The sequence below is a fragment of the Rhinopithecus bieti genome, unplaced genomic scaffold, assembly GCF_001698545.2.
Source record: "Rhinopithecus bieti isolate Rb0 unplaced genomic scaffold, ASM169854v2 scaffold_36869, whole genome shotgun sequence".
NCBI classification, from domain to species: Eukaryota; Metazoa; Chordata; class Mammalia; order Primates; family Cercopithecidae; genus Rhinopithecus; species Rhinopithecus bieti.
The window spans coordinates 43,512-58,007 of NW_016815448.1; the positions used below are offsets into that span (position 1 = coordinate 43,512).

General features: G+C 43.0%; 1 protein-coding gene and 1 long non-coding RNA gene across 2 annotated transcripts in view; one reads left to right on the forward strand and one right to left on the reverse strand.

The window, feature by feature from the left end:
* Positions 1-5,819: 5,819 nt before the first annotated feature.
* LOC108515946 (uncharacterized) overlaps positions 5,820-14,496 on the reverse strand; it is a 15,359-nt gene continuing 6,682 nt past the window's right edge. The window contains exon 3 of the long non-coding RNA XR_001881680.1: positions 5,820-6,007. This is a non-coding gene — a long non-coding RNA (uncharacterized LOC108515946). The remainder of the gene's footprint in view (positions 6,008-14,496) is intronic.
* Positions 10,709-11,644, forward strand: OR10AD1 (olfactory receptor family 10 subfamily AD member 1). The gene is given in 3 exon segments (XM_017853124.1): positions 10,709-11,445; positions 11,447-11,571; positions 11,574-11,644. Coding segments are annotated over 3 exon segments (933 nt in total).

The following is a 14,496-nucleotide window of genomic DNA, read 5'->3' on the forward strand; positions in this document are numbered from 1 at the left end:
ATACCTTGTTATTAACTAGTCATCATGTTGTACAATAGAGCTCTTGAAATTATTCCCCCCATCTAACTAAAAGTTTGTATCTTTTGACCAACATCTCCCCAGTCCTCACTCCCCACCAGCCCTGGGTAACCACAATTCTACTCTCTGTTTCCGAGGCTGACTTTGTAGCATTCCACATATAAGTGAGATCATGTGGTATTTGTCTTTCTGTGCTTGGTTTATTTCATTTAACATCACATCCTCCAGGTTCATCTATGTTGTTGCAAATAACAGAATTTCCCGCTTTTTTCCTAAGGCTAAATAGTGTTCCATTGTGTATATATTCCACATTTTCTTTACTCATTTGTCCATTGATGGGCACTTAAGTTGATTCTCTATCTTGGCTACTGTGAATAATGCTGCAATGACTGTGAGAGTGCAGATGTCTCTTTGACATACTGATTTCGTATCCTTTGGATATATCATATGGTAGTTCTAATTTTAATTTTTTGAGGAACCTCTATAATATTTAACAAATGACAATACCAATTTACATTCCCACCAACAGTGTGCACTTATTCCCTTTTCTCCACAGCCTCACAACACTTATCTTTTGTCTTTTTGCTAATAGGTGTGAGGCAGTATCTCATTGTGGTTTTAATTTGCATTTCCCTGATGATTCCTGATGTTGAGCATTTTTTTCATATACCTGTTGGCCACTTGTCTGTCTTCTTTTAAGAAATGTCTATTCAAGTCCTTTGGCTATTTTTAAATTCAGTTGTTTTCTTGCTATTGAACTGTTTTGAGGTTTTGAATCTCGTAAATACATAACTATTCGCCTCTTAAAAAACATCTACTTCGTAGTCCAGGACTCTCAGTGTGTTTCAAATTTTTCTCTTCTATAACTTATAGCTATAGATGACAGTACTAATTCTCTCTGATAGGAATTCTGTCTCTCTCTCTGTCTCTCTCTCTCCTTCCCTTTCTCTGTGTGTGTGTCCTCTTTCTCTCTCATAGCTCTCATTCTTTCCCTTTCTTCTCTAAGCTATTTAGAGTTAGTCCAATTTTTTTCAGGCATTTGAAATAGCAAAATAGCTCAGATTAATCAATGCCATGGAACAGCTGAAGTTATTATCCAGTCCACTGATGTATCATGGTTCTTCTTGATTACTAAGTTCTTTTGAACATACACACAGAGGAGCATTATCATGGGTAGCTTGGCATATCATTTTCTCTGTCTTTCCCTTAGATTTCTGGTTGTTTTACTCTTTGTTTAAATCTCCATATTGAAGGTGACTGTGAGAAGGGGGAGGAGCAGCAAGTCTAATCTGGTTTTGTTATAGCTTTTCTAATGCAATAGTAGATTCACTTTAGTGCTCAGCTGGAGAAGGAAGGGATAGGGATCATGGAAGGTGATTATGTCTTATGATATAGAGGGAGGCACAATACGGAATTAAAACCTTCACTATAAAATTAGGATGAGGTTATTTTTGGTATTTTCATTATTTATTATGTCTTCTATGGAGTCCTAATTAGGGAAAAGGAGTCAGGCTGGCGGGACCAAGGGAAAGCAAAATAAGAAAGCAGATAAGTCTGCCTTTCTTCATGGTCCAGCACATATAGCCCTCCTGCACAAATAACTCACAATCTTCCTGTACCCAACTATCACCAGACACCCTGAAGTTAGCTCACTGCAACCTTGGCATTATCAGCACTGCACAAAGCTCTCTTCAGCATACAGCATAAACTCTATTCTATAATATAAACTCTCCAGCAAGCCTGTTTCTTTGCAGTCAGCTTCTCTCGTGCTGATACTGCCAGTTGCCTCTCAGCCAAAATATTTTCTTACTTTCTCTAGTAAATCTGCCTTTCTGTACCTACAATTTGCTTGGTAAATTCTTTTACCCCTGCACCATCAGCTCAGATAGTTGTTTCTTCCCAGTAACATCTCCCTTTAATGCAGTAAGTAACCTCCCTTTAACCAATAAGAAGGACCTTCCAGGAGAGTTTGTGCCCTATACTTACCTTTTGTAGATCACAGGGATCTGTCTCATCACAGGGGTCTGGCATGCCAAGTCTGGATACATTCATAATACTTGGCCTTGGCCAGGCATCTTCAGGGGCTGCAGGTACTTCAGAGATCCTCACTTTCCGAGGGATGTGGAGAAATTGAAGTGGATATGGTAGCAAAGAGGTGAATGAAGCAAAGTGAAGGCAGAAAACACTGGGAGGGAAGCAATGAGAGAATTTAGAACACTTCTACAATTTAACTTAACAAATCTGTTGCAAGGCGTGGCATCATGAAAGGCAAACTACTCACTGTCCATCTTGCTGAAGAAAAGGGAAATGGGAATTAATTTAAAATAGAAAAGAAAGGAAATGGACAGGCCTGTAGAAGCACTTCTGAAGTGAGTTTGTGAGACATTGGAATGAGTTGCTACATTGCAACAGAATTGTAAGCAGAGGCCTCCAGGAACTCACACTAAGGTTTAGTTGCCCTTCATTAAAAGTCATTCCGGGCGCGGTGGCTCAAGCCTGTAATCCCAGCACTTTGGGAGGCCGAGACGGGCGGATCACGAGGTCAGGAGATCGAGACCATCCTGGCTAACACGGTGAAACCCTGTCTCTACTAAAGAAATACAAAACTTAGCCGGGCGATGTGGCGGGCGCCTGTAGTCCCAGCTACTCGGGAGGCTGAGGCGAGAGAATGGCGTAAACCCGGGAGGAGGAGCTTGCAGTGAGCTGAGATCCGGCCACTGCACTCCAGCCTGGGAGACAGAGCAAGACTCCGTCTCAAAAAAAAAAAAACAACAACAACAACAACAAAAAAGTCATTTACATCTATCCTCCAAATGCCTCCCCAAACGTGGGTCCACATGCTTTTGTCTCTACAACTTCATTAGGAAATACATGGCAAAAGTTTATTGTTTGTTGTTTCCTGATTTTATTCCTAGCAGATAGGTCTTAGTGAAAATCACAGAGTTCCGAATTCTCAAATTTTAAAATCTTTAAAAATGCCATAATTACAGGGCTTTCTGAGTTACATGTAAAATCAGATGGAGAAACAGCTATTTTTTTTCTGGCCTTTTAAGGATAGAGTAAGGCCTGACTTTGTGTTTCTAATGGGGGCTGGTGCTAGGTCAGAGAGGTCTGGCAGACAAGGGCTCGGATTTTTTTTTATTTTTTATTTTAATTTTTAAAAGAGTGTTGTTCTATCGCCCAGGCTGGAGTGCAGTGGTGCGATCTCAGCTCACTGCAACCTCTGCCTCCTGGGTTCAAGCAATTCTCTGCTTCAGCCTTCCCAGAAGCTTGGATTACAGATGCCTGCCACCATGCCCGGCTAATCTTTTTGTATTTTTAGTAGAGACAGGGTTTCACCATCTTGGCCAGGCTGGTCTTGAACTCCTGACCTCGTGATCCACCCACCTTGGACGCCCAAAGTGCTGGGATTACAGGTGTGAGTCACCATGCCTGGCCAAAGGGCTCTAATCTTACAGGGTCTTTTGCTATTGCTCCTGGTGAAGGGTCTCAGTGTAGTTTCCTCTCTTTCTAGCATTCCTGATGCAAAACACCTACCCAACCAGTTGCAATTACTTGGTTCTCTCCTTGCAAAAATAGGCAGCTGAGTCTTACAAATGACACTGCAACTTGTGCATTCTCCCCTTCTCTCTCCGGTTCTGGGTAACCCTGGTCTCACTAATAAGGACCTCTGGAAGATCCTGGTTGTGCTTGTATTTTAGCAGGGCTACTTCCAGGGCTCATTCCTCATTGATTCCTAAAGCTAGTCATCTTATCTGTATTTTAGAATGACTAAAGGTCTTTTCTTTGCTTTTATTAGTCTGATATCTAAATTCTATTAGTTTCCCCATTTAATAAAAACATATGCATTCTCTTAGTTAACAAAGAGAAATTGACTTACCACTTCAGGGCAAACTATGTGCTCTCTGGGCTAGAATCAGGAGGGTGGATGGTTTTGCCTTCTCCCTGTAGACTGCCTGTTGATTTAATCTTATTTGACAAGGGAATTTTCAGAGTGGGAAGAGGGAAGAAAAGTCCTGTAAATCCTAAGTGCTGGCTCTAGTTCTCTGCCTTGAGTAGCAAAGAAAATCTCCATTCAATTTTCAAATAAGTCCTAATTTAAATCTTCTATATATTCAATTTCAAAATGATTAAGCATTGGCCATTATAGGATTTACTACCTCCAATCAGTCCACTCATTATCAAATTCAGGGACAGGAATCTCTATTGTTTATCTTCCTTAATAAAGATGAAAGTGAAACTGCTTTTCTTCATTGAGTGTATGTTTTATACCACAATAATCACACATCCACGAACAATTCAATTACCAAATGAACATTTTTTGTGGCTACTTTCTGCCTCTTAAGGCATTCCTCAAAGTTTAGGTACAATTTCAAGTTTATACCTAAATGGAAGACTTTCTGGACTTAATACTTGTTCTCACTTAGATTGGTCATTTTTTGGTTGTTGTTACAAAATGTCTTTTCCATGAACAAGATTCTTTCAATCTGTCAGTCATTAGCAGAAATTTTCTCTCATACCTATTTTTAAAATTTATTTGTGCATATTTTTCCTATTTTATTGTCTCATTACTGTTGGGATACACCAGTACTTTATTGAAGCCCTATTAGAGATTACTGGTGGTGGATGGCTGCTCAACTCTCTCTCAATCACTCTCTATTGGAGATACTTTTGAGGAAACAAACAATTCAGCAAGATAAAAGAACACTTTAATTTTCAAACCAAATAAATTTGTGGGAACTTTGTGACTTCAAATCAGAAATTTTTAACTCTTCATGGGCTCCAGCAGCCTTAGGGAAGTTGATAAATTGTGGACTCACCAAGAAAAATGCTCCATTGCTCACAACTTTTCCTACAACATTTCAGAGATGCACGGACACTCTGAAACATGTCTGTTGATTCCCTGGGGGTCCATGAACACCACATTAAATGTATCTACTATAAAGTTTATTCACCCAGAAAAAACAATGTTTTTCTGCATCGTGAAATGATGCATTTAATTTAACCCAAAAAGTCAGAGATTTAAGTATGCATTGGATAAACCAGGTTTTAAGTGGTGTAAGGTGTGAAATTATGAGAGGCACGTTTTATTTAAAGCAGACCTACAGAAGAGAGTCAAGCCTCACAAAGACTGAAGTTTTCTAAGAGAAGACCTTACAGGATTTAAGCAAGATTGATGAGTTCATTTACAATGTAAGTGCACTAACCCCATTCCTAAAACAGATTCCATAGAATACACCATAAAATATGTATTATATTTTATTTCCTGTGTTTATAGCATGCTAAGAGAACAACAGAAACACTGTTGCTGTTGAATGTATTCAATACTGTCCTGCCCCTCTTAGGTAAATACGACAAGAATCATAGCCTTACATTATAATAAGACATTTTCCCACCAGCCTAGTCTACAATGGCATACTTTGTTCATTGTGCTCCTGTGGTCATGGAATGTAGACTTGTGTCCCTTAATTCACCCGCACTGTACTTTGAGAATGCAAAATATGTGTATCACCAGCATCCTTTCCTTCCAGGACCTGCCAGACATTATTATGACTGAGTTTATTTTAATTATAACCAAAACTCTATTGTTTTCTTTGTTTGCAATTTTATTTCCACACATATAATAATATCACTTAAAATAATTGTTTGGGACCTTGAGGGGGATACAGTAAACAATATTACTCTTCCCATGTGGTTCTGAATCAACTGAGAAATAAGACAATGAGTCTGCAGATGGAGGTCAAAATATCACCTTTATTAATAAGCAGACATGGACTTCCTAATACAGAAGCACAGAGTCAGACAGACAGACATACTTATTCCCCTGTCATTGGCAGCACTGGCCAACAACAGAGGCTTCCCAACAAGGGGCAGAGCCTGGCCTGGAGAAGTCCACTCACTTCCAAGAGGAAGGGGAGAAGAAAGGGATAGAACACATGTACTCAGTTTCTCCTTCTAAAATCATCAATCAGGTAAGCCACTCCACCTCCTGTGGAGAAGAGAAAGGTCAGGAGTATTATGTTATTACAATTTCCTTCAAAAAGAAGGAGACATCAGGAGTATGGAAGAAGTTATTTCTCACTCTACCACACCCCTAACAGTATCCAGCATTTTACTCTCTTAGCCGATGAAGTCTATGCCTAATCAGGAATGCCATAATTAAAACAGTTCTAATTCCATTCTCATGTCACTGCTCCCCCAGTACCAATCACCGCTGTTTCGAGAGGCTCTTGGAACTGTTAGGCCATTTTGATTTTGCCTGCAGATGGTTCTAATATCGGTCAGAACCATAGGTTAATTAAATCAAACATGACACCACTCTAGATCCACAGCTGAAAATTAATTCCCTCTTTTTTTCTCCTTGCCACACTGTGTTCAGCTACATAGTCCAACATATCTTATCAGAGGTTCTTCACTGAGATTAAATCACATCATTTAGATATAATAACAAAATGGAGACTCAAATGTTGTTATGTATATGAGCTACTTGGTAAACTACTGTTAATTTAAGAAAGATTACAGACCCTCAACTCTTTAAATAGGAAACCCAAGGAGTCATGGTTGACTTTTATTTTATCTCTACGCACTTGTGATTTAAAAAAAAAAAAAAAGAGCCTCTTCCAGTTTAACAAAGAAATTTCAAAAGTATATACTGTGTATCTTTCAGAAAACAGAGGTATCTTTTTAAATATTACTATGGCCATGAATTAAGACAACCAATAAAAATTACATTTTAGAGTTCAAGATTTGTTGTAGAAGACCTAGCAACAATGTCTGAAGTCCATTCTTCAACGATTCTTTGTTAGAAATGGTGTGGTGGCTCATGCCTGTAATCCCAGCACTTCGGGAGGCCAAGGCGGGCAGATCACAAGGTCAGGAAATCAAGACCATTCTGGCCAACATGGTGAAACCCCGTCTCTACTAAAAATACAAAAATTAGCTGGGCGTGGTTACACACACCTGTAGTCCCAGCTACTCGGGAGGCTGAAGCAGGAGAATCGCTTGAACCCGGGAGGTGGAGGTTGCAGTGAGCCGAGATCATGCCACTGCACTCCAGTCTGGTGACAAAAAATAATAATATGTGCAAGGACAAATTTTATGTTACAGAATGACGTGTGTTTATCTGCTGTTACAGGAATAAAGACATAAGTGTTTTTATTTTCTTGCTGGTATTTCTTCAACTAATGGGGGGAATGTCATTTTCAAGTCAAGGTGCTAGAATTCAATTCATTAGCACCGAGACAGAATTTTTAAAATCTGAGAAGGTCCAAATATACCATCTGAAAAAGATGGGGCAGAATAAGATTTTCAGCAAACGGTATATGGGGTGTCATGGAGTCAGAGATCACCTTTAACCCTCCTTTTAGATCTTAGTGGGCTCCTTAGCTGGATTTAGAAACCAAATTGACACCAAGCAGATTAATAAAAGTATACAAATTATATTAGTTTTACATACACATGAGGATCTTTACATGAGAGTGGTCAAAGCAAGGCGTTTTGTATTGTTTTAGACAAAGAACAATGATTTTGAGAAGAAATGACAGGACAAAGAAAATCTGGCTAGAGGCAGTAAAATGTTTTAGGAGAGTCACTAGGAGATATATGGGGGGGCGTGTGAAGCAGGTGGAAGGTGGGGTTACTTTGTTCAGTATGTTTATTTAGGTTTATTGTAGTCTTTAAGTCTCTGGTGATAAGGGCTATTTTTTCACCCTGGTATGAAGAAAGTACCCCTGCCAGTGGAATCTTTATGGTTTGATGTAAGAGGTCAGCTCTGAGACTACAACTTTTTCCATTTTTTTTTTTTTTTTTTTTTGAGACGGAGTCTCGCTCTGTCATCCAGGCTGGAGCGCAGTGGCGCGATCTCAGCTCACCACAACCTCCACCCCCTGGGTTCAAGCGATTCTCCTGCCTCAGCCTCCTGAGTAGCTCGGATTACAGGCATGCACCACCACACCCAGCTAATTTTTAGTAGAGACGGGGTTTCTCCGTGTTGGTCAGGCTGGTCTCGAACTCCTGACCTCAGGTGATCTGCCTGCCTTGGCCTCCCAAAGTGCTGGGATTACAGGCGTGAACCACCACGCCTGGCCTTCAATGTGTTTAACTCAAAATAATCAATATTTGGGAGGCCAAGGCAGGCGGATCACGAGGTCAGGAGTTCGAGAAAGCCTGGCCAACAGGGTGAAACAACGTCTCTACTAAAGATACAAAAAATTAGCTGGGCATGGTGGCGGCGCCTGTAATCCCAGCTACTTGGGAGGCTGAGGCAGGAGAATTGCTTGAACCCAGGAGGCGGAGGTTGCAGTGAGCCGAGGTCATGCCATTGCACTCCAGCCTGGGTGACAGGGCGAGACTGCATCTCAAAATAATAATAATATACCAGTCTGGCATATTTGGGGATGGCACATCTTTCACTCCTTCAAGGGGCATGTAAGTTTTCACACCTATACTATAAAGTGTATATACATGCAACTTATCAATGTCATTTAAGTAGACATTCATCTCTAACAGTATAAAAGAACAAAGTCATCAGACACACCTTCTCTTCCAGAGTGGCCGGCCAGGTCAGATGATCCTACCTGGACCAGCTTCTCTTCAAACACTATGAGATGTTTTCTGTTACTCATGACTTGATTCAGTGACAAACATCATTATCAGCCAAGAAACAGAATGAGGTAAGATGTGATTTCCATGATATTGTCCCATTTATTTAGACAAATCCTTCACCGATTAACCTCTAATGGTAGCTAACAAGGCGCTAAATGCTGGGTATCACAGAATTCTTTCTGGCACAATAAACCACAGGTAAGCATTTATCCTCCAGTAGGGCCTAGTCATTCCTCAGGTCAAATCTGTTTCTTCTTAGACAAATCCCAGGCTTCTCTGGAGTGTAGCTCACTGACTTGTTTTGCCCAGACTGTGACCTAAGCCCAAACATGTCCACTGAGCACAGACTTCCAAGAAACATCTTAAAACAGTGCTCTCTGCCCTTCCCTTCCTTTTCTGGGCCCCGAAGAGAAGTCCTAGGCACAAGAAAAGTATCCCAAAGTAAAGATGATGGGAGTAGCCTACTGCCCAGTCACTACCTTGACCTAGCATCAAATCACAACGGGAGGGAATCTATAGCTGCAAGGAGTGGCAGTGAGAGGGTAGGTAGCTCTAAATCCAGATCGAGAATATGTGAGATTGAGAGACATGGAGAAGACAGGGGAGTTTGACCAGAGTAAGATAAATGGCAGGAAACCATCACCACAAATGGGAAAAGGAGAGGGAGAAGAATGAGGATTGGAAGTAGATTGAAAAAGGAAAAACGACTAACAGAAGGTAGAGTGAGAGTGTATAGAAAAGGGAGTAGGAGAGGAGAAAATGAAGAGAAATGGTTGGCAGAACTGAAAGTTAAGCAGGAATATAGTTATCATCTATAAGCATCTGAAGGTGAGGAGGCTGGGTGCAGTGGCTCACACTTGTAATCCCAGCACTTTGGGAGGCCAAGGCAGAAGAATCACTTAAAGCCACAAGTTCAAGACCAGCATAGGCAACATAGTGAGCGCCTGTCTCTATAATTAAGTTAAAAAAAAAAAAAGTATAAGCATCTGAAGGTGGAAGGGATCTGATACATCCCAACTCCAAAACAAGATGAAAAGCGTAAGACAGACTTAATATGAACATAACAACTTCCTAAAAGTTACAATAGAGAGATAAGAGCATAAGAATTGTGACTGCTCATTCTTTGAAAATGGAAAAAGAACAAGATTTATTGCCAGAGACAAAGGGACAGTTGAAAGTTCTCTGAAGGTCCATTCCAGAAAGGTTAAATATATGCCCTGCTCATAGCTTCCCTTTGCACACAGGGATAGTTGGATCCTTTCCACCTAACTGTGTGTAACCGTAAATTCCAACCCCAGGAGGAAAACTGTCTCCTGTTAGGAAGGCATGCATGAGCGCCCCACCCAGTCCCCAGCTCCAGTACGCACAGCATGGGTGGCTGCGGTAGCAGCAGCAACTGCTGGGCGAGTGAGTCTGGAAATAGGTGGGTGACTGGGAAGAGCTTGACATGTCTCCAAAAAAGGTGCAAATCACTGTTAGCTGAGGGACAATCCTGGGGATTAGAATGTTTTTATTTTCCCTGAAACTTCAACCCATTCATCATTTTAAATTAGGCACACAGAGATTCAACATTTTTTTCTTCTAGAAAAATACACCTTCAAATATCTCAAGTACTTCCTAAATACAATCTTCTATAAGCTGATAGCCACCATCCCTTTCCCTCACACACTCCATTCTTCAATTCCTAAAACTTTTCCTCATTTGGCATGGGCCCCAGACCCAATTATCTTAGTTTTTCACCTCTGAACACATCCTGGTTAGTGGCTAATCCTTCAATATTGAGGGCTCTGGAGCAGATGCAATACTTCACTTGATGCCTGATCAAACCAGAGTAGAGCACATTACAACCAGCACTTTCTTCATGTTTTGATACTATGATTCTATGTATGCAGCCTGTGGTGACCCTGGCATTTTTGCCACCCCATAACACTGCCAAATTACTAGAGTTTATTAAGTTCCAAAAGGATGACCACCATTCATCTATTCTGTTTTATAATTGGGCTTCTTGGACCAAGTTAGTACCTTCTGTTACCCCACAGCTATATCCTTGTGCTTTTCCTATCTTCCCTCCTCAAGCAAGCCCCAGATGCTAAGGAACCGCAGCACAGTGACAGAATTTATCCTCTTGGGCTTTCAGCAGAGCACCACTTCCACACGAGCATTGCTCTTTGCCCTCTTCTTGGCCCTCTACAGTCTCACCATGGCCATGAATGGCCTCAACATCTTTATCACCTGAACAGACCCCAAGCTCAACAGCCCCATGTACTTCTTCCTCAGCCACCTGTCTCTCCTGGATGTCTGCTTCATCACCACTACCATCCCACAGATGTTGATTTACCTCGTGGTCAGGAACCATGCTGTCTCCTTTGTATCTTGCATGACCCAGATATACTTTGTCTTCTGTGCTGGTGTGGACGAGTGCATCCTCTCGGCTTTTATGGCCTATGACCGTTACGTTGCTATCTGCTACCCACTTAGCTATGTCCAGATCATAAGCCAGAATGTCTGTGTCAGGCTTGTGGGAACTGTCTGGTTCTCTGGACTGATCAATGGCATCTTTCTTGAGTATGTTTCATTCCGAGAGCCCTTCTGCAGAGACAACCACATAGAAAACTTCTTCTGTGAGGCCCCCATGGTGATCGGCCTCTCTTGTGGGGACCCTCAGTTTAGTCTGAGGGCAATCTTTGCCGATGCCATCGTGGAGCTGCTCAGCCCCATGGTGCTCATTGTCACTTCCTATGTGTGCATCCTTGCCACCATCCTCAGCAGAGCCTCCTCCTCAGGTCAGGGGAAGACTTTATCTACTTGTGCCTCTCACCTGACTGGTCATCTTTCTCTACACCTCAGCTATGTTCTCTTACATGAACCCCCACAGCACACATGGGCCTGACAAAGACAAACCTTTCTCCCTCCTGTACACCATCATTACCCCCATGTGCAACCCCATCATTACAAGGAAATGAAGGAGGCCATGGTGAGGGCACTTGGGAGAACCAGGCTGGCCCCGGCACAATCTGTCTAGCAGGAAGGCCCTGAAAGGAAAGCTCCTTCACCTGAGGTATGGGAAAGTTACCCCTTCTCCAGCGCTGGCAGATGAATAACTCTCCTATGCTAAAAGGCTCCAGGAAAGAGCATTCATGGCTTCCTTGGCACTAGAATCAGACCTGAAAGTTCCTCCTGATGTCCAATGTCCTGATGTTATCTCTCTGACTTCACTTCCGCATTGTTTTTTCTTGGACCTTCCTCAGGAGAATTTCAGATTTTCCTTAGTTTCTTTTCCTCTTAAGTTCCCACAACAGGATTCAGTAAATAAGCGTATTTAACTCCGTTTTATTTGTATTTACATGCTAGTCCCCCAACCTGAGTTGCGTACATACATTTAGAAGTACACTTTTTTATTTTTCAGCTTTTCATTTTACTGTTTTTCTTTCTTAAATTCCACTCTCACTTCCTGGGTCTACCCTCATCTACCCAATTCCTATGCAAAGTAGGTAAAGAAGCAAGAAGAAAAGGGCTGGGTGCAGTGGCTCATGATTGTAATCTCAGCACTTTGGGAGGCTGAGGAGGGAGTCTGAGACCTGCCTGGGCAACACAGGGAGACCTATCTCTACAAAAACTTTAAAAAATAACTGGGCGTTGTGGCACATGCCTGTAGTCCCAGCTACTGAGGAGGCTGAGGTGGGAGGATTGCTTGGGCCTGGGAAGCTAAGGCTGTGTGAGCAGTGATAGCACTGCTGCACTCCAGCCTGAGCAACACAGCAAGACCCTGTCTCATTTAAAAAGAAAAAAAAAGGAAGGGAGGAAGAAAGGAAGGGAGGAAGGGAGCAAAGGAGGGAGGGAAAGAAAAAAGAAACTAGGAATAAGTATTCACACAAGAAAAGTCAGAGAAAAAAAAAAGATCAGCACCCTGAACTTCATCTTCTTAGCTTCCACGAGTCGTGGGGGGAGAATGATACTAAATGGCAACAGTGCACTCAATTTGTCTGTGTAGTGTGTTGTCAGGGAGGGATGGGTGACACAGGCCAGTGTGCCAAACCCCTTCTCCTAAATCCTCTAGCTTCCTTTAGCAACAGGACCGTCTGCATGATATTTCCCTTCCCATGGAAGTGGTAAGTGCCTCTACCAAGCCTCTCAGGTTACCTATTTCCTTTCCTGTTATCCATACCCCAAATTAACTCCCCTCTCCCCCTACTGCCTTCCTTTTTCACTTCCATCTTTCATTTCATTCCACCTCAATCCTACCGCACCTTATCTCCTCATCTCACATGGATCCCTGTATTTTAAGGAACACTTCTGCATACTACCTCCACCATTGCAGAAGTCTTTTGATTTGTAACCCTACCCTCTGTAGCTTCCTCTAGCTTCTCACCTTAACCAAATACAGCTTTCTTTGAGAAGGTACTACATTCTCAGCAGTTCTCTTTCTTTGAAAATCGCATTTTTCTCATACCTATTCATAATAAATAAACAAAGGGGTAGTCCTGTTCTTTATTTCCCAGTGCACTTCCATAATATGAATGGACCTCATTTGGGATGCTCTCAAATAGATGTACTGCCCTTTCCACTCATGCACATTACACACTACCCTTTGCAATGATGACTTAAAACAGTAGCTTTGGCCGGGCACGGTGGCTCAAGCCTGTAATCCCAGCACTTTGGGAGGCCAGGACGGGCGGATCACGAGGTCAGGAGATCGAGACCATCCTGGCTAACACGGTGAAACCCCGTCTCTACTAAAAAATACAAAAAACTAGCCGGGCGATGTGGTGGGCACCTGTAGTCCCAGCTACTAGGGAGGCTGAGGCAGGAGAATGGCGTGAACCCAGGAGGCGGAGCTTGCAGTGAGCTGAGATCCGGCCACTGCACTCCCGCCTGGGTGGCAGAGCGAGACTCCGTCTCAAAAAAAAAAAAAAACAGTAGCTTCTGGCAGGGCGTGGTGGCTCATGCCTGTAATTCCAGCATTGTAGGAGGCCAAGGTGGGCAGATTATTGAGGCCAGGAGTTCAAGACCAGCCTGGTCAACATGGTGAAACCCCGTCTCTAATAAAAATACAAAAACTAGAAGATGGCCGAATAGGAACAGCTCCAGTCTCCAACTCCCAGCGCAAGCAACAAAGAAGACCGGGTGATTTCTGCATTTTCAACTGAGGTACTGGGGTCATCTCACTAGGGAGTGCCAGACAATCGGTGCTGGTCAGCTGCTGCAGCCTGAACAGCAAGAGCTGAAGCAGGGCAAGGCATCGCCTCACCTGGGAAGCGCAAGGGGGAAGGGAATCCCTTTTCCTAGCCAGGGGAACTGAGACACACAACACCTGGAAAATCGGGTAACTCCCACCCCAATACTGCACTTTAAGCAACCAGGCACACCAGGAGAATATATCCCACACCTGCCCAGGAGGGTCCCAAGCCCACGGAGCCTCCCTCATTGTTAACACAGCAGTTTGCGGCGATCTAACCGCAAGGCAGCAGCGAGGCTGGGGGAGGGGCACCCGCCATTGCTGAGGCTTAAGTAGGTAAACAAAGCCACTGGGAAGCTCGAACTGGGTGGAGCTCACAGCAGCTCAAGGAAACCTGCCTGTCTCTGTAGACTCCACCTCTGGGGACGGGGCACAGCTAAAAAACAACAGGGGAAGCAGCAGAGGCCTGTGCAGACGCGAACGACTCTGTCTGACAGCTTTGAAGAGAGCAGTGGATCTCACAACACAGAGGTTGAGATCTGAGAATGGACAGACTGCCTGCTCAAGTGGGCCCCTGACCCCTGAGTAGCCTAACTGGGAGACATCCCCCACTAGGGGCAGTCTGACACCCCACACCTCACAGGGTGGAGTACACCCCTGAGAGGAAGCTTCCAAAGTAAGAATCAGACAGGTACACT